This window comes from Anguilla rostrata, chromosome 9, assembly GCF_018555375.3.
Source record: "Anguilla rostrata isolate EN2019 chromosome 9, ASM1855537v3, whole genome shotgun sequence".
NCBI classification, from domain to species: Eukaryota; Metazoa; Chordata; class Actinopteri; order Anguilliformes; family Anguillidae; genus Anguilla; species Anguilla rostrata.
Genome location: NC_057941.1, coordinates 52,298,707 through 52,321,806, shown reverse-complemented (window position 1 = coordinate 52,321,806; position 23,100 = coordinate 52,298,707). Strand labels below are relative to the sequence as shown.

The 23,100-nt window shown below is 50.6% G+C and overlaps 1 protein-coding gene across 1 annotated transcript in view; it reads left to right on the top strand.

The window, feature by feature from the left end:
- Positions 1-357: 357 nt before the first annotated feature.
- LOC135264138 (nectin-3-like protein) overlaps positions 358-23,100 on the top strand; it is a 47,970-nt gene continuing 25,227 nt past the window's right edge. Inside the window, exon 1 of the mRNA XM_064352836.1 lies at positions 358-677. Coding sequence (XP_064208906.1) covers positions 584-677 — 94 coding nt within the window. The 5' untranslated portion in view covers positions 358-583. The remainder of the gene's footprint in view (positions 678-23,100) is intronic.

Sequence of the window (23,100 nt, the reverse complement as noted above, 5' to 3'; positions counted from 1 at the left end):
AAGTTTATAAACTACCTACCACCAAACTGTGGGCTATAGCGTGCAATACTACGTCTATCAGTTGTAATCTTTTCTTTCAGCTACTGATTAGTGTAAATTCAACAAACAGTTGTATGCACACCTAAGTGATTTTATGAGACAGCCTAAATCATTGTTGTCCAATGCTATAATCTACTGGTTCGATGCACGTTCATTATCCCCCATTGTCTACTGACTCCTCGAGGACAACACGGCACGGACTGAGGTAACTGACGTCCTCGAGTCCAGACAAACCAATCATAAATGTGTATCGATGTAGCTAAGCTATTCAGCGAACAGACGGCAAAGTATTTAATACCCAGATAGTTACGTGTAATTGTGGATTTAACATTTTTATATTACAGACTGACTGAGTATCTCGGAGTCAGTGTTTGAGATTGTTTTACGAGTGTGTAACAGCAGCGTGACAAGTCAGGTGTGCCAACCTCCCCCCGTTTCTGAACCGGTAATGGTACGGCCCAAACGCAACTCGGTCCCTATGGAGTAGTTGCTGAGGAGGCACCAGACTTTAGAGAGAAAACCAGTGAGTTTGCGTGTTGAAATCATGGCGGAGAGAATGTCACTTCATTGCAACGGGAATTATCCGCTTCACCTGGGACTGAAAGGCGCAGTGCTACTTCTGCTATTCAGCGCCACAGGTAGGCAATCTTTTTTTACTTCGACAAAATTACCTTCTTAGAAGTTCACTTGGATCGGCGAACATCACCGGAGTTGTGTGAAACGTAACGGTAGCTAGCCAGTTTGTGGGGAGATGCGTATCTAACGGGTACGCCGGGAAGCATCGTGGCTAGCCAGTTAGCTAAAACAAAGCAAAAGTTTTTTTTTCGTGCGAGCTAAATTGGGACTCGTATACTGTCCAAACGATTCAAACGTTTTAGAACATCGTGTTTACTAACTTGCATGTGTGTGAACTGGGTATATTTTCGACTCGAATATGAAAGGTTGATTCATGCTATGTAATTATGAATGTGAAAGTGTGCGTATATATGTGTTTGTGTGCTGGAATTATCCTGTTGATTGGAGTGACCCGTGGCTGCCATGGAAACATTTGCCCAGAAACTGCGCGAGAGTGCCATTGTTGAGAAGGCAGTACTTAGTGTTAAGAGTCGGCAGCCACTAGTTGTTCATGTCGGTAGTCCGAATCTGCTGGGCAGACATCGCTTTTTCGTGTGTTTGCAACGCATTTATTGAGCTCAGTGACCCGCTGGATGTTCGGAAACACAAAAAGCCCGGTCTATTCACGTCGTCAGGCGAGTTGGTTCACTTGCAAAGCAGCTACCGCTTGAAGCGTGATTTAAGATTCAAGGTGACCAAAAATAACTGCATACATTGATTGGGTGGCACAGGTCCAGAATTCCGCAGGGCAGGATGTTTTTAGTAATGCACTAAACATTTTTGTTGTTGTACAGTTTTGCATTTGACTTGCTATGCTAGCTGCCTTTTGTGGTAAAATCGAAGCAGACACAGCTAGTCATCCCGACCCTAATTGCTTGACTAATCTCTGTTTTACATCTAATCTCTGTGTAATTCTCTTTCATTAGCGCTTCATTCTTTGGCGGCAGTCCCCAGTCCCGTCAGTGCTTAATTGTTTCTCATTTTGGGCCATTAAAACAACTTTTCAATTATGGTATTTTCATAGCTCAAATTAGAATCAATTACTTTTTGATGGGAGTGGGTGTGTGCGTTGCCTGGCGCGGCTGTTCCTAAACAGCTGTGCGTAGCCGAAGCCCTGTAATTTTACTCGCAAACCCGGCTGATATTTGATAGCGTTTATAATCTTGGCAGGATAACAGCCAACACATTTATATTAAACATTACTAAAAATATCTACGCGGCTATAATGATTTCAGGGTTAAATTCCCTATGACTGAATTGGGCAAGCCTGTCGTGATTTCGGAATTTCGTGCCGGGAGGCATTAGTTATGAACACGACTTCCCTTTTAAGTGCTTTTACAGAAAGGTCCCGAGGATTTTAACCGAAACATGAGCGGTTTTCAAGGAAGATCGGACGTTTGTCGGACGGACACAATACAAATAAATTTTGATTTTGCACTGATTTGAGGTCATTAATAATTAGAAACATAAAACCATTTAAAATAAATTAGATTTATCTGTAGCCTATCATCACTTCACGAGGTAGGCGCACCCCTCTCCCCCACACGCGCACACTTAAAACCTTGTTGTTTTAAATGTCCATTGAAGGTCTTGTACGGTGACGTAATGATTGACAGAAAGGAACGCGGTGTGACGGGCCGGTTTGTGACCGTGGCGGCACCTGTCGCGCTCGGGAGGTTTTGATGTTTGTCTGAAGACCTTGTTGAAACAGTTGCTCTCGCGGGGAGGACAGCTGTTCATAAAAATGGATGGGCGGCCGGCGCGAGGTAGCAATAGGCTACCTTCGTTGTGAAAACGCTTTAATATAGTCGCTATAGAGGGCATGTGTCACCTAACGAAAACAACAGTTTTCAAGCCTTTTGATGCCGGGGGCGGGGGGCTTCTGGATCTGCGCACGAGATGAGGACGTATTTTTCACCCTCTTCGTATGCCCTTGCAACTCGTATCCACCTTAACACCCGAGTCTTAGCTGCTCCCACGTTTTTAATGCGATGCAATGTAACCACCAACTTTAGCAGAGCAAGGACCCTGCCCTCGCCGGCGCCGCTCTCCCTCTTCCCCCGGCGCTAAAAAAAACTCCCGGAGCTCCGAAGGTCGCGGTCAATTCATTCTTTTCCCCGTGATTCTCACGCCGGGTTTCCTTTATTTTCGCTAAAGAAAACAAGCGTCCCTCCGTCCTCCCGCGCCACGGTGTCTGACGTGTAAATAAACGCAATTTCTCTTTGTGATTAAGCGGTCCCGAGAGGGGGGCGGTTATTGAATTTCGACGGGATGTTAACAGGAAGGCGTCTCCGCGTAGTCGCACCGATCATGCGGCGCGTGATAGTGATTTTGCTTTGCGGCGCTCTGCTCGTGTTCCCCGCGCGCGCTGTGGGCCACGCTCGGAAAGTGTTTTTAAAAATGCACGAAGTTGCACTTCCCATAAGGCAAGTGGTTTTGAAGACCGGCGTGTGGCGGGGTTTTACCCCTCGCGCTTTCGTGAAATGTGTGCTCTCCTCAAAGCAGATGCGCGAGACTGTACCTTGGATTTTCAATGACATCATCTGGAGATGCACGAGGGTAAAAAGGACGAATCAACGCTGTGGCTGTTGCTCGTGACTCATGTTGATTGACGTATATTTGCACAAATTACAAGTTTGCTCGGATATCAGCATCTGAATAATTTAAACGGCGCTTTTGTGATTAGGCTCGGCTGAAGTGCTTAACAGAGATAATATAGTGTCTGATTTAAAAAGACTTTCTGGGTGCAGTCACACATTCATGTAAAGGGTCAGTTGGCAAAAAAAAAAATCCTCTGCCCAATGAGAGTAACCATGGTGACTTACCCCCTTTCCACAAGCGTATGCGTGCACACACACACAAGCACACACACATTCTCTCTCTCGTGCTCTCTCGCACTCAGTCACACACTCCCTCTCTGTCTCACACACACATGCACAAAACTCCCCCTTTCTTGTCACATGGGTTCATAAGGCTCCCCCCTCAGGTAGAGGCAGAGTCACTGGCACCCAGCGGTGATTGACAGCAGCAGCAGGGGTGGGCAGGAAAGGTGAGAGGACAGAACAAAAACAGTTAAAATACCACACGTGACCCAGGGATTACTCCTGCCTGCCTGTCTGTCTGTCTGCGCGTACACCTGCCTGTCTGTCTGTCCATCAACCATGTGAGAAGACATGGCAAGAGAACAGAAGGGAATATGGCCACAACACACATTTTCTACCAAGAAAGCGGCATATTAATAAAGGCTCAAAAAACTTTAACAAAACAACCGTCTTAGATTCTCCTGTAGCTTGGCTCTAAAGATTTTCCTCAGTGTTTCCACGTGTATGCCCTGTGGACAGGTTTTTGAGTGTTTTTGGCATGCCTGTGTTTTAGCCTGAGAGTTTGTCTTTTGTTTGGAGTAAAAATGGCTTTTGTGTGGCTTGTAGCTGAGGACGCGTCCTCCCTATACCAGAGCGCATGTATGTCAGGTGTTTGTCACTCGCTATGCCTGAAGTAAGTCCCCTGTTCGCAGCCTGGGTTCTCTGAGGTCCCTCCCTGTCCTGCAGCCCCGTGGTTCTGCTGGAGGTCCTCCTGTCTCAGCCCCGTGGGGTTCTGCTGGGGTCCCCTCCCCTGTTCCTGCAGCCCCGTGGGGTTCTGCTGGGGTCCCCTCCCCTGTTCCTGCAGCCCCGTGGGGCTCTGTTGGGGTCCCCAACCCTGTTCTTGCAGCCCCGTGGGGCTCTGTTGGGGTCCCCAGTCCCGGTCCTGGAGAGCCGCCAGGTTCTGCCTCTTCTTGTTGCTGCTCAGGGCCTAATTGATCACCCCCCCTCTGGGAGGCCCTGGCGTTGCCAGGAGGCCGCTGCGCCGCCGTGGCCTGTGGGCTCGGTGATTAAGGGCATGTTGGACTGAAGGGCGTTACTCAGGTCCAGCATTAGCCGTGTCACTCTGTCCTCTACAGAGGACTGCAGCTCCATTTTAAATAGGTTTTTTTTTTTTTTTTTGGTTGCACATGTTTAATGATGCATCAGCTGAGGCTTATGGGGTGACGCAGGTGTGTATCCAGACTGGGGATCGGCGAACTTGCAGCACTGCCGGTGAGATTCAGTGAGAGGTCGCACCGTCTCTCTCACACACAGTCCACCCGGCTGTGTCATTTATTCCAGTTTAATGTTCCTCAGTGGCAGTGCTGTTTCCAAGGACACCTCCATTCACTCAATTACATTCTTAACCCTTTGAAGAGTAGATTCATTTGGAATGTTTTTTTTTTTTTTTTTTTTTTTTTTCCAGAATTCTAAGTCGGTGTTCTAGAACTGATTTTGCTTTCAGTTACCAGCAGTGATTGTGACATCAGTGTTAGAATGTTCCGTTGAGAACATTCTAATCACATATTTGTGATCTCGCACCTTAAAGGGTTAATGGCGGTCTGCAGTAATTGGTGTGCTGACCTTTGGTGCTGTGCCTGTTATCGCCATTTGAACGGGAAATGAGAGGGAGGAAGTGAAATTCGTCACATGACCGGTTGTTGGTCAGGGGTGTTGGTGAGATTTCACACCTTGTCACTGTCAGAAAAGAAACTGAACTGTGTCTAAGGCAGTTTTCACACATTGTGTCCTTTAGGTGTGAAACTGGTTTGAGTGTCTAATGCAGTTTTCACATGTTGTGTCCATTAGAAGTGAAACCAGTTTGAGTGTTGGTAACAGGACACATGGATGCCTGGAGGATGGTGTAGGATAAGGTGTAAAATTAATAGAATAAACATGTTCATGCATTTGTTCATAACATCAGTGCAGATTACATTTGAATGTTTCCAGGTTGAAGGCTGGTTGGTCTGTTTTGCCTTTATGCTGAAGATGTGTGGTCCTTCTGAATATTTAAATCCTGGAAAATCATAGAAAAGTACTGGAAAGTTCTAAAGTGTTCCACTGTTCCTGAAATGTTAGGGGAAAATAGGATGGATTAAAAAGAAAATTTGCAAAAAATTTCCTGCTTACTCACTAGCCTGGGGCTACTTTCAGTGCTGTGTCTTGCAATATCGGTTCCACTGCTAGAAGGTTTCTGCCACTGGAGACGGAAAATATTTGGACGTTATTGTGCTTCAAGTTTCCTTCCATCCCAGAGTTTTAGCCACGACGCAGCTCAAAGTAGCCATGACTAATGTGCCAAAAAATGTTTTTCATGAATCCAGAAGCGAGTCGTTGAAAGTTCGTGGAAAATGTTTGTCAGATTTGAACGAGGACCCTGTGGGAAAGATGACATCCTCTTGCCCAACCAAGTGATATCAGATGAGTTTACAACGATTAGCTCTACCTGTTGCCTAACCAAGTGATATCAGATGAGTTTAACAACGATAAGCTCTACCTGTTGCCCAACCAAGTGATATCAGATGAGTTTAACAACGATAAGCTCTACCTGTTGCCCAACCAAGTGATATCAGATGAGTTAAACAACGATAAGCTCTACCTGTTGCAGCACCGCTTCCTGTTCAGTATTGATTCATTTGAATGTGTTAAGGGCTCTACTGTTGTTTTGTTTACAGACTGTCACTTTAATGGGATGTTGTCTAAGAAGTTTAAAAGCGTCACGTTTGAAGTGATTAGCCAACTCGGCCCTTTGATGTCAGGGATTATCCAGTCGACCTTTGACCTTTGAAACGGTTCATTAAATTCATTTGTAGCTCTTGTTTACATCTCTTGTGGTGTGCCCGGAGTGAGCTGACCGGATCTTTCCGTGATTAGCGTTCGTGCTCATGTTCTAAATCCGTGCCCCCCCCCCAGCCCCGGTCCTGGAGAGCCGCAGGGTCTGCTGGGGCCCCCAGCCCTGGTCCTAGTGAGCCGCAGGGTATGTTAGTTTTGGCTTTCACTGTAAGACTGGCGACCAGTTTCGGCCCAAGAAATCAGGGGACAAGAGAAGGCAGCACAGCCAACTGCTTTCAATGTTGTTGTTTTTTTTGCAGACCTTTAGAATGCCAGAGAATTGTTTTTTCCCAGAAGCACTGTCGGGATAATGCTTTTAAAAGGACTAGAGACAAATTCACAAACCACTTTTTTATTTTTGAACGACTGACCCGTATTGCCCACTGCACAGTTGGATCTTGGATTCCCTTTTTGCTGGGAAATGTGTGTAGAGTGCCAAATGCGACTACATTCGTTAGGGGTGGATTTGACGCATGCGGTTAGATCCTAGATCTGCTCAATCAGGCAGGCGATTGGCTGAGACCTTGAGCCCGGCAACACTCAGCGAATGTCCTGGGGATTCCATTTTGGGAGGGAGAAGAAGGAATGTCTCATGAAAGAGATGTCTCTCTTTCTTTTCTCTCTCCTCCATCTTTCTCTCCCAACATCTGCCCGATCTACCACTTCTCTTGCTCCCTACTCTCTTTTTCTTTCTGTCTCTCAGCATCCTCCCTTCTGTTCTCTTCCTAATCTCTTCTCTATCTTTCTTCCTCTCTTTCCTGAGATCAGTAAAAGCCCGTATGGGTGCCGGGGGAATTGAAACTCTAGAAGACTAATGTGAGGTTAACTCAATCCCGTCGCTGGCTCCTGCTTTCTCCTGTTTCCGGTGCTTAAATCATTACCTCTACCCCCCCCCCCCCCCACCCCCCCTCACCCCTGCCCCCCCACTGCACTGGGTTATAGATCAAATAACTACAGTCAGGATGATGGTGGAAACAGAACTTCGGCGCTCTTAATGCGCTGTAGATAAGAGTTAGCGCCTCCGTATGCTTGTTGTTAGCCGGCGAGGCTAACATGCGTTCATTTGGACAGCACAGCAGCGATGCTAACTGTGCTAGCCGTGTCGCTGCTGCAGCATCGCGGCCGTGTAGGGATGCCAGGTGTGCTGCGGACAGTCAGTAACACGGACCGCGCGGATCGATTTCGCAGGGAAGCGGGCGGGGACTTTTTCGTGTCTTTGGCCTGTTCCATCGCTTTGGTTTTTTTTAATGATTGTCTTGCAGGATGAAGACAAGCCTGCTGGAGAAAAAAAAAAAAAAAAAAGGATGTCAGGACACGGAGGGCCGTGCACACAGGCAGCGTAATGTCCCCATAAAGCACATGTTACATGTGTACACAGGCAGCGTAATGTCCCCATAAAGCACGTTACATGTGTACACAGGCAGCGTAATGTCCCCATAAAGCACATGTTACATGTGTACACAGGCAGCGTAATGTCCCCATAAAGCACGTTACATGTGCACACAGGCAGCGTAATGTCCCCATAAAGCACATGTTACATGTGTACACAGGCAGCGTAATGTCCCCATAAAGCACATGTTACATGTGTACACAGGCAGCGTAATGTCCCCATAAAGCACATGTTACATGTGTACACAGGCAGCGTAATGTCCCCATAAAGCACATGTTACATGTGTACACAGGCAGCGTAATGTCCCCATAAAGCACATGTTACATGTTTAACAGCCCTCGTGGGGACTCGACGGAGAGGGCTGGGGCGGTGTAACCCTGGAGTGGCGGTTTGGAGTGCCTCTTGTGCTCGCTCCTGATCACATGGCCGTATTGATCGCTGCTCTCTTGTGCTGACTGCGGGACTTGGCGGTGCTGGACGGGCCCTGTTAAGCACACTTGTTTTTGAAAGGGTCTTTACAGCGAGGCAAAAAGAAACTATTTCTAACTTGGCTTCCGATGTAGCCTATAACTTGCTGAAGGAAATGTGTCCATTTACGACCAGGGTTTCTGGGTTGTGTGGATTGTACTAGTATTGTCTGCTGGTGAATTTGGGGACACACATGGGCAGTGGTCCATAAATATTGATCTCTCTTGTCTAGTCTAGTAGAATTTTTTTTTGTGAGAGAGCCAGGGGCATGTCCCCCCCCCCCCCCCCCAGGCTGCTCTCCAGCCTTAAGCTAAGCGACCGTCACAGGTTTTTAATCCACGCATCACACTCCTGACCACGCCCCCTGCTTACCCTTGAGCTGCAGAGAACCTTATGATTGGACAGCTAGATGTAACTGTATATCTGACTTGGCTATTGTTCACATCTGCAACAAATAAATAAAAAAATATTGGAGTCCTTCAGTCTCCTGGATAAATAAGGCTGGATGGAGATGCTTACATGCTCTCAGGAGGTGGTCAGGGCTACCGTGTGATTGGCTGTTGCCTCTGGAGGTCAACAGGAGGCTCTTTTGTGTGATTGGCTATTGCACTGCAAGGGTTTGAGCTGTTCTTTGGCTGGAGGTTTGGGGGTGTTTTTTGGGAGTCCCCCTCTTTGTCTCTGTGATGGGGTGGACTAATCACCCCACAGTATGGTTCCCCCATAATCCTATTAGCTGTGCTGTCTGTGTGTGTGTGTGTGTGTGTGTGTGTGTGTGTGCAAGCTGACTGTTAATCCATACACTGACCCACCCTCAGGCCTAGTTTATGCGCGTGTGCATGTGTGTGCGTGTGCGTGCATGCTTGCACGTGTGTGTGTGTGTGTGTGTGTGTGTGTGTGTGCGTGTGTGCGCACCAGTGTAACCTCAGTCTCTGTACCAGGCTCGGAGAAGCAGGGGTCGGCCTGTTTGCAGAGCGCTGTCGTTTGTCGTTTACTGAAATATCCCTCCTTCCTCTTTATCAGTCTTTCCCTGGGCGGTCTCTGCGTGTGCCCTGCCGAGATAAGGGGGGGGGCAATCCTTCAATCCGCTCGCCCAGCTGAAGCTGGGGGGTTGCTGCAGCGTTACGGGAACGTTGTGGGAACGTTTAAGGCCCTGCTGTGTTTGAGGCGAGTCGAGCTTTGGTACACACCCTCGTCTGTGTCTGTACTGCACTATGTGTCTGTACTGTACGGTGTGTCTGTACTGTACCGTGTGCTGTTCTGTCTCTTCGCTGCCCTGTTCCTCTCCCTCTCTCTCTGAGCTGCTCTGACCTTCGCCTCTGCAGTCTTTTGGTGACCGACGCAAGGGCAGGAGAGTGACTGGGCACAGAGACTACAGCCAATCACAGCAGAGCGCTGTCCCTTTACAGAGACTACAGCCAATCACGAAAAGGGTACAGTTTATCTCTGGAGTCACTGGCCAATCAGGAGAGCCCTGGCAGTACAATAACCAATCATGCGAGAGAGTCCCGAGGCAACCGCCAATCACGTGGGATCCCTGAGCACCTTCACAGACTTAGGGCCCTGTCAGTCTCCACAGACAGTGACCAATCAGGATGTCCGTGTGTGTCTGCATAGTGCACACTGTGCCCAGCCACATGTGATCATTAAACGTTTCTGGGTCCTGAGACCGCACCCTCCTGTCTCTCACAGTAAGCGTGCGGTGGCACATGCGTGTGGCATGGGCGTGCGTGTCCCTGTGGAAGGAGTGGTCGCGTGTGTGTGTGTCCCTGTGGGAGGAGTGGTCGCGCGTGTGTGTGTCCCTGTGGGAGGAGTGGTCACGCGTGTGTGTGTCCCTGTGGGAGGACTGGTCACGCGTGTCTGTGCAGCGGGGAGATTTTAACAGAACCCGAGGCATCGAACGCGCGCCTCAGAACCAAAGAGGAGGAGCTGCGGAAAGAGAGTTAGGAACTGAAGCAAGCCGTTTCCCTCAGACATAAAACCGGGAGGAACACGCAGAAGCGCTCCACGCAGAAGCGCTCGGACACGACGAGCCGAACAGCCTCCAGGCTGCTCCTGAGCGATGAGTCACTCGCTCAGTTTATTAAACTTTCTGTCTTTATGAGGAATTCAGGGACCTCGTAAAAAAAATAAAAAATAAGAACTCTGCCGTCGCTGCCAAGTCCAGCCCGGTCAGTGAAGCTGGTGCTTGTGACCGGTTTTGTGTTCACGGGCTGAGGCCTGCTTATTTATTTTTGTTAACGGGAGGGTTTTTATTGCTCTTGTACGAACGGTGACATCCCTGCATGTCAGTTGTACTTTGTGGCACAAATTAATATCAGACATTAACGGGCGGTTGGTAGTGGGGGGGGGGGGGGCGGGGTTACCATGGAAACTCAGCATCCCTGTCTTCTGCTGGTTTATTGGACACTTGGCACAAAGAGGATTACAGACAGAACAATAACATGGACTTTAACCGCCAGCTTTAAAAGCAGCATCCCTGGGGGGGGGCAGGGGCACGGGCGTTGGCCAGGGGGGAGGGGGGGTGAGAGCAATAATTGGGCTATGGGTGATTTACTGGCCTCTGCTCTCCCATAGCTCAAGTTGGTGGTGATCCACCCAAAAAACTGTGGTGGTAGAAACATGCTTCAGAGAAGGGCATGGTCTGCTGTGGGTTTGGTGGGGGGGGGGGGGGGTTACAGCTGAGTAATGGGAGCCCTTTTCTCACACACACACACACACACGCACGCACACACACACACACACACACACAGTTTCGCAGGTCTGTGTCATCGCCAGTGAGCCACGCCCTCCACTCACCCCCGAGTTCCATTAGCAGGCGGCCCTGTGTGACCCCCACACCGCGCGCGGGATCCTCATTATCACACGGGTGTCATGTTCATTTTTAACATGGTTTAGGCTGCGGGCGGGGGGGTGTGGGGGGGGGGAGGCTGCTGATTGGCCCGCTCTGCGGATAAAAGGGTGTGGAATCTCATACCGCCTCCCGACTTGATTGGCGTTTAAAATGACGGCTGATTTCGAGCGCTGCTGTTTCCCCGAGCGTCGGGGCGGGGGGGCAGAGAGGGAGTTCAGAGACGAAGGCCTAGTTTGAGCGCTCGCTCGCTCGCTCGTTTAAACTGAAGGGAGAGGAAGCGGAAATGAGCCTCGTTTGTCACATGGGCTGCTCCTGCACGCTCGGCGTCCTGTTCTGATGGAGGAAGGTCAGTCTAGTTTTCTAATTTTCCTTTTCCATCCTAGAATTATCCCCCCCTTTTCTCATTTTAACTTTAATTTCTTCCCCTCTTTCTCTCTTTTCTTTTTCCTTCTCCTCCTCCTGTGTGTGGAGGGGTGGGGACAGCTCAGCACAGGGAACGGGAGATCTGGGGGAGCTGATTTGACCCTCTAACCTTTGCACTTCCTGTTTGGGGGCGCTGGCGGGGGTACGAAGCGGCCAGCCAGAGGCACAGCAGCGGGACCCCAAAATGTCCTGAACCCCTCTTAACGAGGCGGCGACCTTTCTGCGGCTCCTCAGCCCCGCGACGCGGACGCCTAAAAACGCGGAGTTTGAAAAAGCTTTATTTACAGCTCTGTCGGCGGACGCAGCGTGTCCATGGTAACCGGCGCGGCCTGTGTGCATGTGGCTGGCGTCAGCGCTGAGGTATTAAGAGTGACTCATTTTTACTGTGTACCTCCTGACCTGCGGGGAACACCAAAACCCCCCCCCCCCAAAAACCTCAGCCCGGCGCCGAGCGCAGCTGGAGGCTAATCACGACCAGCCCCCCCACCACCCTGGCTTTACAGCCCCCCCCCCCAGTGCAATTAATTAGTTAGGCATCAAATATGAATTAGCATAATTAAATATGCGCGCACGCTTCGTTAGCTGCGGGCCCTTTCCTGCTGCAGAACTGAGCGCGCTCAGTGAGCGCTGAGCGAACGCGGGGAGCGCTGGAGGAGGAAGGTCGCTCCGCTCGGTTTGAGGTGTGATGCATTGTGGGTAGGGGGGTGGGGGCGTGTCGTCTGGTGAGCAGGTCACTCGGTCTCTCTTCAGTCTCCCCCCCCCCCCCCACATTCCTACAGTCTGATAGGCTGCATTTTTAAAATCAGATTATTTTTTGGCCGATTAAATTTTTTTTTCCTCTACAACTTTTAGATGGTTACTCTCATGACAGATGTGTAATATTTTTTAACACACCTCCATGTCTAGTTGAAGGGAACACAGATTGTGTTAAGTCTCCCTTTGTCACATACAAATTGTAAATTTGTAACACAAAAGTAGTAACTTTGACACGAAAAGTTACAAAAAGACAAAAAAAACATCCTTTTGTGTAGCGGTGCGCTAGCTTAGCTGTTGCGCAGCAGTATGCTAGCAAAGCTCGCACAGCCACAGCACGCTAGTGTAGCTCTTGCGCAGCGGTACGCTAGCGAAGCTCTCGCACAGCTACAGTACGCTAGCGAAGCTCTCGCGCAGCTACAGTACGCTAGCGAAGCTCTCGCGCAGCTACAGTACGCTAGCGAAGCTCTCGCACAGCTACAGTACGCTAGCAAAGCTCTCGCACAGCTACAGTACGCTAGCAAAGCTCTCGCACAGCTACAGTACGCTAGCAAAGCTCTCGCGCAGCTACAGTATGCTAGCGAATCTCTTGCGCAGCGGTACGCTAGCGTACAGCTCATGGGGCCCTGACTCTGCCCCGCGGGGGCTGCCGGCTCCAGCCCGGCACGCCGCGGGGTTCGCGGTTCCCGTTCCGCGCGTCGCGCCCGCAGAAACCACATCAGTGGCGGCGGCGCTCTGCTTCTCATTCCACTCTGATTTCTCATCCGGGCGGGATTACTCTGCCTCCGGACTCCAGCCCTGTCTGACGTGCGGGCGAGAAGCGAAACCTCTGATCCGGTGGAAATAAGACTTTGTGAGTTTCTGATGGTCTCCCAACGCCAGGGAGCCAAGTGCTGATAGAGGGAGAAATTAGAGGAGAAAAAAGAGAAAGGAGGAGGGAGAGATGTCCGTGCTGATTTGCTGCGGTCTTTGCCTTCAGTTTCAGCTAATATTCGCGTCTACGCCCAAATCCTCACGGTTTTACTGCAGTTTTTATTTGTTACTTTTTTTGTCCTTTCGGAAACCAGTTTCACAAGGTTTTTTTTCCACAGCAGTGGAAACCCAAATCCGGACATTTAAGCATGAGAAAGTGCGGAAGGAAACCTAATTAGCAGCAATAAAAAGCAAAATTTCCCTGAATAAAAAAACAAAAACAAAAAAAAAAAACGTTTTCCTGAGCCCTGTGTCCTGCTGAATAAGGATATGCTATTTCACTGTTTTATTGCTTCAGACCTTGTGACTTTCTGAGGTTATGAGAAGATGTTGGGAAAATGATTCCTTCCTTCCTTTCTCCATCTTTCCTCTCTCTCTCTCTCTCTCCCACACTCTCCATCACTCCATCTCTCACTGTCTCTCTCCCTCTCTCTTTATATCTCTGTCTCCTCCTCTCTTCATCACCCTTTCTCTCCCCCCTCTCCTTCATCCCCTCTCTCCATCTTTCTCCCTGTCTATCTCTCTCTCACTCTCTCACTCTCTCCCCCCTCTCCATCACTCACTCTCTTTCCCCCTCTCTTCCTGTCTGTCTTTCTCTCCCTCTCCCAATCTCTCTCCCTCTCTATCTCTCCTCCACCCTCTCCCCTCTCCATCACCCCCCCTCCATCTCTCTCCTCTCTATCTCTCCATCACCCTCTCTCTCTCTATCTCTGTCTCTCCCCACTCTCTCCTCCTCCCCCTCTCTCCATCACCCTCTCTGCCACTCATCTTTCTCTCTTGTTGCTGCAGTAAGCAGTTACTCCCTTCTTATCAATCACCCCCCCCCTCTCCTCGGGTTAATTAGTTTGGTTGTGTTTATTCGCTTAATGGTGTTTTTTTCCCCCCCTGCATTGTTATCCTGCTTTACAATAATGAACACAGGCTGCAGTGAGGATGTGACTGATTGCTCTAATTATAGTGGCTAAAAGATTAAATCACCATTCCCTGCATTTTATTCATTCTTCTAATGAAATGCCTCGTGGAAGTCCGCTCCCGTGTGTGTCTGTTGGACGCCCCGCGCTGTGTTCGGCTAAGCTAACTCTTTTTGCTGAAGGTCCTTGCTGAAGCGAGCACAGCATTTGAGAAACTCAGAGTAAAAACTTTAGTGTTTAGTTGTGAGGGCAGACGCAGTGGACAGGCCTCAGACAAGGTGTGCGGACCTGTGATCGCGGTTGTCCATTGGCTTGCGTGAATGTGATTAGCCTCAACTGCCAGTTAGCGCCACTCCCGGTTAGCGCTGCTCCTGATTAGCATAACTCCTGGTTAGCACAACACCCGATTAGCGTCACTTCTAGTTAGCACAACACTCGGTTAGCCACAACTCCTGGTTAGCATTACCCCCGGTACGTCTGCTTTGTGTTGTGGTCCTGTGATGTTTCCACTGCATCTTTATAAGTCGGGTTCTGGTTCCTGTAGAGGGGTCAGCCTTATTATTCTGTTCATTTATCTCTCTAGTCAGCTGTGGGAATCAGTGGCATGGTATGTTGTCTTGTTCTCATTGGCTTCGCAAAAATAGTTTTCTACCCCATCCCAAAATTCACCCCCTGTTCTCCCCTGGTCAGCCCAACTTGTTGGCTCTCAGTAGCAGTAGTATTTTGGTTTTGGTTTGACGCAGAAACCAGAAGCAGGCAGCGATCAATCCAAAGCAGGCAGCTATTGGTTATTTTATTGATTACTCAATTGTTGTTTTTTTCGAATGATCTATGAAATGGTCTCTTGATATGAACACTGGACAATTTATTGACACAATGAAGGATACTCTGGCAACCCATTCCAAGTCTCTCAAACAGTCTATTAGGTTTTACTGTGAAGTAAATTCAGTTTTATAAGTTACTGTCATTGTGAAATTATGGTATTGTATGCCCAGCACCGAAGATAACACTGAACCCAGGGATGCTTTATGTATGGCCTGCTCATCTCTACTATTCATTTAGTGTACTCTCTTATTTCTTTTCTCTCTTTCTCTCTCTTCTAATGCCTATGCTCTTTAAATCTTCCCCCTCTCCTGAGGAGGAGGAGCAGGAAAGCTGCTGGAAAGCAGTTTTTAAACTGAGTCAGGCTCTGATTGCTGTAAATTTGTGTTCCAGTCTTATAACACTTAGTCACACAATTGCTTCTTACCTTTTTCCTATAAATAAATAAATAAATAAAAATTCCGCCCCCAGATATTCAGACAAATAATTATGTTGAGAAAAGGGAGCTTGCTTATCTGCAACAGCCACCTTGTTCCAGCCTTTCCCCCAGAGCGGTCTGCAGTGCTCGTGCACACGTTTGCACTTACATTAAACCCTGATCCTGTGCCCTGAGTTTCACATCTTGTTCAAATACGATGTCTTTGTTTTGTGTTCGATTTTAAATTCCAGTCGAAAATCCAGGACTGCAGGAAGGCAGCATGCATGTGCACTTGAGCTTGTTGGGTCATGGAAGATGAAAGTGGTTTCAGGCCAGTCTCTCAGATCACAGCACAGATCCTGTAAACACACCAGATACTCTGCTCTGTGTTCTCAATAGTGACTCCGTCTCCCTGCTGTAGAAGCAGAAAAACTTGGTGCATCTTGTGAAAATGTGTAGAAGTGCTGTGGGGGATTGTGGGAAATGAAGTTTGTGTATAAAGTGTTTTAGAGAGTGGTGGTCAGTGGGGGTCTATGGGACATGTAGATTGAGAGGTCATTAGAGAATGGAGGTGCAGTGTGGGATTGTGGGAAATGTAGTTTGGTCATGAGGTGCGTGATTAGAGTATTTTGGAGGTGATTAGAGTGGTGGTGGGATTGTGGGAAATGTAGTTTGTCTGAGGTGATTAGAGAGTGGAGGTGCGGTGTGGGATTGTGGGAAATGTAGTTTGTCTGAGCGGTGATTAGAGAGTGGAGGTGCAGTGTGGGATTGTGGGAAATGTAGTTTGTCTGGGAGGTGATTAGACAGTGGAGGTGCATGTCACGGCTTTTCCTTCCCTTCAGCACAGCGCCACAGGTCTTCACAGCGTTGCTGACTGTAATAAGCGCATTGGGTAATTCGCAGCTGCCCATTTAGTGTGATCTCTCGCTTGCTCCTCCTCGTCGCTCTTCTCTCCTCTCTCCCTTCTCTCCTCTCTCTCTCCCTCTTCCCCTCTTCTCCCCTCTCTACAGACCCCTGGCGCTTTTAACACCCTTTGATTCTCCTCTGCTGCAGTGAATTAGCTGGCTCAAGATGTACAGCCCGGTTTGTGTCTTGTGTTCTGTTCTCTCGTGATGGCCCGAGTGCGTTGCACACATGCCTGAGTTGAGAATGCGTATGTGCGCATGCTCTGGTGCTGTGGTGAGTTTGCGTGCTTCCGGGTTCCAAGTGTGTGCAACGGCGTGTGAGTGGTTTGCTTCTGTGTGTGTGTGTGTGTGCATGTTTATGTGCATGTTTGTGTGCTTTAATGTACACAATGAAGTCTCTGCTGAGTGAGGAGGTGTGCGCGACCAGCAGGGGGCGCTGGTGTTCCTGCCCCAGCCAATGACTGGGCTTACAGGGCATTTTCATCACATACAGCACACTGTCCCGTCGCTATGGGGAAGGTGTGGGGGGGGGGGCAGGAACCACCTCCTCTCCCAGCTCCATATTGAGAGAGAGGGAGGGAGAGAAGGTGAGACAGAGGGAGGGAACCTCCTCTTGGTTCCTCTTCAGTAGGTCTGTGTAAAAATGCCCTCCCTGCTTGCTCAACTTTTCCCCAGAGGTTTTAAGTGGGGTCTGTGTTAAGTAGACAGGGTGGGGGTGGTGGGGTGGACGGGGTTGGGGGGGGGTATCGATCGTTTTTAGGGAACAGCTCTGGGTGGCCTTTAAGGGTCGCAGGCTGAGGTGCAGAAGCAGGGCCCACGCTCAGAGTAACCATGAATAATACATCACACACTGGAGAGAGGAGGAGGAGGGGAGAGAGGGAGGGAGGGGGAGAGAGGAGAGGGGAGAGAGGAGAGAGAGGGGAGGAGCGAGAGAGGAGAGGAGGGAGAGAGAAGGAGAGGAGGGAGGGGAGAGAGGGAGAGAGAGGGAGGGACAGTGATGGGAGAGCAGGAGGAAGAGTGAGCGACAGAAAGGGAAGGAGGTGGAGAGTGATAGACTATGGAAGTATGGAAGGCTCTTGTGTGTGTTTGTGCGAGTTCCCGTACCTGTGTGTTGTGGGTGTTGCAGGGCTTTCCCATCACCCCCCCCACCCCACCCCGACCCCCTCCCTCATACTGCTCTTTGATTCCCCTCATTAGAGTAATTTACCCCCCGGGGGAAAGGCGTGAGCTGTGTGCATCAGAAACCTTTATTAAGAGGAGAGAGAGAGAGAGTGTGTGTGAGAGAGGGAGATAGAGAGAGAGAGAGAGTGTGTGAGAGAGAGAGAGATAGAGAGAGACAGGCAGAGAGAGAGGGAGAGTGAGAAACCCTCTGTGCCCTTCTCTGAGTTTAGATTTTGGGATGAGTGCTGGTTCTGGGTGAGGACGCACCTCGCCAGCACTGGAGGCTCTCTAGTGTAGTGTATCTATGGTCTCGGTGAGCTGGGCTCCTCCACTCTATGGTACTGGGTAAGAGAGTGGTGTAGGATCAGGCATGCATCTGGGCACTTATATTCAGACTATATTCTGGCATCCTTGGCATTGGTGGTTCGGTGGGGGTGGGGGCAGGGTTGCAGGTGTGAATTCTGAGGGGGGGGCACCTTGCCTCAGCCTTTACCAGCAGAAGTAGGTCAGCTCTCAGGAACGTGCAGCTGTGCTGCTGGGGATGGGGACCCCCCCCCCCACCCGGTATGTGTAACGTGCTCCCGAGTGTGCGTGCAGTGACGGTGTTAATAATTCAGGAAGGAGCAGGCTGCCGTGTTCAGTGTGAGCACGCTCCGTACACGCCATCCTCACGGCCGGGTTGCCAGAGCTGGTCCCCGATCCCTCTCAAATGGGGATTCATTTTGGGGCACTGAGGATGAGGATGGGAGAACGGCTGGCTTGAAGGAGAGGGGGTGGACTTCTTATTCAGACAAGCTAAAGGTTTTGTGCTTTATTATTGTTTTATTGTTTAAAGAACTGACAGAAAAATACAATTGAGTTTTATATCTGAGTCGTCACACACTGAAGACTCCCGTAAGGAGTCTGTCTTTCCCACATGAAACCCCCGCTAAATGTACAGCTACCTTTCAAATCAATCGCTCCTAAACTATAAGTGCATTTGCAGATGTGTAAAAAAAGCAGTGATGAGAAAACCCTTCAGGATCCAGGCATTCTTAAGAATGGAAAAACAGGATTTTGAAGTTGCGGAGATTCCTCGGCCGCGTCACCCCCCCCCCCCGAAAATTCCCCGAGCCGTCTGGCCGTGTGACGGACGGCGCGCGTGACATCGCTCAGTCCCAGCTGTGGGGTTTCCTCTGGATAACCGCAGGGGCGCACGCACGCCCCCGTTTGTCCCGCTCCTCTCTGTGCTCTGCTTCTTCAGGCCGCAGGACGACCCACAGGATCCCAAAAACATACTTTTCCTCCTGAGTCGCTCTGGATAAGATGTGTTCAGTGACTAACTGTGAATGTAAATGAGGGGCTGGGTAACGATCCATGCCTCATTAAGGAAAGTTACACCATAAAAAAACGAAAAAGTTTTCAAATGAACTGCATTTTATTTAAGCATTCAATTACCGGTATTTCTATCTTTCTGCATTTTGGTATGGTAGAGGGTGGGAATTACACTAATGCATTTGTATGGGAATATTTAGGTTGGGGTTTTCAGTCTTATCCGAAAAGGTTTGATGTGGGTGCAGGTTTGTGTTTTATCCCAGCCCTAACACGCCTGATTCTACTCATCAGGGTCTTGATTGAGGACCATAATTCGTTAATTTGCTGAAACCTGGTGGTGTAGAGCTGGGCTAAGATAAGAACTTTACCCACACCTTTTCGGGTGAGCCTGTACACCCCTGGTTTGGTCCAGCCCTGTGAGGACCGTAGGATGGATGAGTCATGTGACGGTGCCTTTGACCCGTCCCACCGCAGTACCGTGGGACAGGGGGCCCGTTTGTTTGGGAGCTCTTCACGCTCGGCTCCTACACGCCTCAACGCCTCTTTGTGCCTGTGTGCTCCCCTGGAAGAGTTTAATGAGGGGTGCGGGGACGCCCCGTCCCGGGCCCGGTTCAGCGGGGGGCGGGTGACGGGGTTTGTGCGTTTGAGGACGCGCCGATGTCCTGTTGGTATGCGGGGGGGCGTTGCTTTGGTTGGTACCACTGTGCTCAGAATGGAATCCCTGGGAACCAGTGGAATGTTCTAGAAGAGTTAGCACTGAATTAGCCAATTAAAGCAGTTGATCACGCAGTTAACTGACCCCAGCAGCAGACCCTGTGGTTCAGCAGGATCAGGATTGGGGACCCCAGCAGGATCAGGATTGGGAACCCCAGCAGGACCAGGGTTGGGGACCCCAGCAGGACCAGGGTTTGGGGACCCCAGCAGGACCAGCGCTTTGGGACCCCAGCAGGACCAGGGTTGGGGGCCCCAGCAGGACCTGGGTTGGGGACCCCAGCATGGCCTCTGTGGGGTGCAGTTGACTGTGTTAGCCTGCCCTAGGGACAGTGCTGGCCAGTGACATTTCCTGCTCTTAGCTGTGTGGAGAGAGTGGGAGTTAGAGAGAGAGAGAGACAGAGAGGGAGGGAGAGGGTGACCCTGTCATTCTCTTTGAAATATGCAGCAGCAGCTGGGATCCTGCCAGCTCTCTCTCTCTCTCCTCTTTCTATCTTTCTTTCTCTGTCCCCCCTTTTCTTTTCCTCTCCCACCATCTTTCTATCTTCCCCTCTCACTGTTTTCACTCTCCTCTGTCTCCATCTCCCTCTCTTCCTGTTTTCTTCTTATTTCCTCTCGCTCTTTCTGTAATTCTTATCCTTCCTCTATCCCTCTTCTCTCCCTGTCCTTTTCTCTCTCTCTCTCTCTCTCCCTCCTCGCTCTCTCATGAACCTCCATCCATCTCCGCCTCCTGTTACTTTTCCCTCTTAAATCTCTTCTCTGTCCTCTCCTGTCTCTCTCTGCTTCCGCCCTTTTGACTCAGAAGAAAGCTCTCCCTCTCCTCCTCCCTCTCCTCCTCCTCCTCCTCCTCTTCCTCCTCCCGTTCGCGGGAGACGGGTGGTCACTCCGCCCGCTCGTGTCCTGTCCCCAGGCTGTGTGGGGCTCCCTGGTCGGCCCGCACTCACAGCTGTAATAGTGGTGTTGGAGTACACGTCGACTGGGTGGCCTGGAACAGGTGCTGTTTGTTGGAAATGCTTTGCACTGTCTGTCATTTTGGCTCAGTGGTGGCTGCAAACACACAGATGCTGGCTGTTGAAATGCTCTAGTATTTGCTCCGTCTGCCATTTTGGCTCAACACCGGCTGCTGACACTCCAATGCTGGCTGTAGAAATTCTTTGCACTGTCTGCCATTTTGGCTCAACGGTGGCTGCTGACGCACATACTTTCGCTGTAGTAACGCTCTAGTATTTGCTCTGCCTGCCATTGCGGCTCAAGGGCGGCTGCGAGCAGGGTGCGTTTATGTCTGTCGCGTTGGCGATTAAGCGGCGTTATTTCCGTCGGGGGGGGGGGGGGGTCACGGAGGAGCGGGGCGGGGGGGGGGGTCAAACGCGCCGGGGTTGCGTGACGCGTGCAGCTGCGCGGGGAGGAATTCGGGCCTGTCGTCTGCGAGGCTGCGGCGGGCGCATTGTCACGGCTCAGATAAACAGAGCGGGGGGGGGGCAAGGGGGGGTCACATTTTTAGGAGACAGTGATTTAAACTCTGAAATTGTCTGCACACTTGGGCGAACATTCCTCGAGTCATCCAGACGTCTTTTTGTTTGTTTAGTTTTGCGCGTCTCCAGAGGGATTCAATCTGCATCTCTTTATTTATAAAAAAAGGAAAACGTGATTATGAAAGTGCCGAAGCGATGCCCACATTAAACAGAAGAAGAAGAAGAAGAATCACAGTGGGTGGGATGTTTGTCTCTCCGACACGATTGCAGCGTGGATCAGGCCAGTTTTTTGGGGGAGGAGGAAGAGGAGAAAAAGTGTGGATTGTGTGTGAGTGAGGAAGGGGGCGGGGCAGGGCGGAAATGTTTTGACCCAGGGAATGCTGGGAGAATGCCACAGCCTCCAGACTGGAGTGTTTAGCAACAGAATCAGGATTTGTCAGGATGTGTTCCTCCTGTGCCTGAGACAGACTGGCCTTTACTGCAGTAACACATGATTCTACACACACACACACTGTCACACACACACACACACACACTGTCTCTCACACACACACACACACACACTGTCTCACACACACACACACACATGCACACACACTGTCTCTCACACACACACACACACACACTGTCTCACACACACACACACACATGCACACACGCACACAGACTTAGTCTCTCAAATGCACACACACACACATGCACGCAAGCACACAGACTTACAGTCTCTCATACACACACACACACACACACACACACAGACACACACACTGTCACACACACACACACACAGACACACACACTGTCACACACACACACACACGCACGCAAGCACACAGATTTACAGTCTCTCATACACACACGCACACACACGCACACACACACACACGCACACGCACACACACACACACACACACACAGACACACGCACTGTCACACACACACACACACACACACACACACACACACACACACACACACACGCATATGCACATACACACTCTCACGCACACTGACAAAAACATACATGCACACATACACTCACTCTCTCACACACACACACAGAGACACATACACACACTCTCTCTCACACACACACACACAGCTCTTTGCTGACAGACACTATTTTCCTCCTCATTTGTCTCCCAGCTCGAGGGGGGCGTGGCCTCGTTGTAGCCGCCGCCCACTTGTGACCCTCCGTCCCTCTGGAGGATTTTGCGGGTGTCAGCGGTTGGGCCGTCCCGGGGTGACCTCTCCGGCGCGGGGCGGGGTGGCCTCGCCGGGGCCCGCGGGAGCGTTCTCGCGTGCGCGTAGTTTGGCGGGCGGGGGCCAGGGGCTGGGGGCCGGGGGCCGGGGCCTGCGTGCACAGAGTTTGGCGGGCGGGGGCCGGGGCGACGGCCAAGACGCTACGAGCGTTTGGAGAAGCCTCCCTCCCTTCTGAGGGGGAGCGTCTGTCTGCCGCTACGCGCGGAAATCCCGCCGTGCTCCCGCCGGGCCGAGCCAAGGCCCCGCGGAAATCCCGCTTCCTCCCCTGCAGGTGCGCGAGAGTCGAGCTTCGGAGGGGGGCGGGGGAACCGTCCCGAATTTTCCCGTCCCGTTGTCAACGAGGTCCCGCGCTCTGACTCAGGCTGGGAGGGTGGGGAAAGTCCTTCATAGTTCATGAACCCAACGAGTGATCTGAAAGTGAACCGCACCCACGGCTTAACCTCATTGGTCAGATATGAAACTTCCTCTTTCCTGCGTTCGAGGGTGGGTCAGCAGATCTAACCGCTGTCCGAACGTGAACTTTGAGAAACCGTTTGCGCAGGCAGAAGGGTTTACTGAAATTATTTCGGGTGCTCTCCCACCAAACGCTTTCAGCGTCCAAAGTGCTCTCCATCGTACATGGCTCCTCCCCCCTGGCTCCTCCCCTCCCCTGGCCCCGCCCCCTGTCTGGGTCTTGCGTAATGGCAGAGGCGGTGCTTGGGATTGGTTGATGGAGGGTCCCTTGCAGGGAGTCACGGGGAGGATGTAATGACTTCGTCTCCATGGCAGGGGGTGAGATATTCGTCTTTGGGGAAAAGCATCAAAAGAAGGCGGAGGAAACGGAACGTAAGTGTGGCAGCGGAATCCTTTTTAAAGTCTTTATCTTTGTGGGTTCAGAAAGGACAGTAGCCTTCTTCAGGATCAGGAGTATTTAATTAAACAGACATCTTAAGTCAAATTT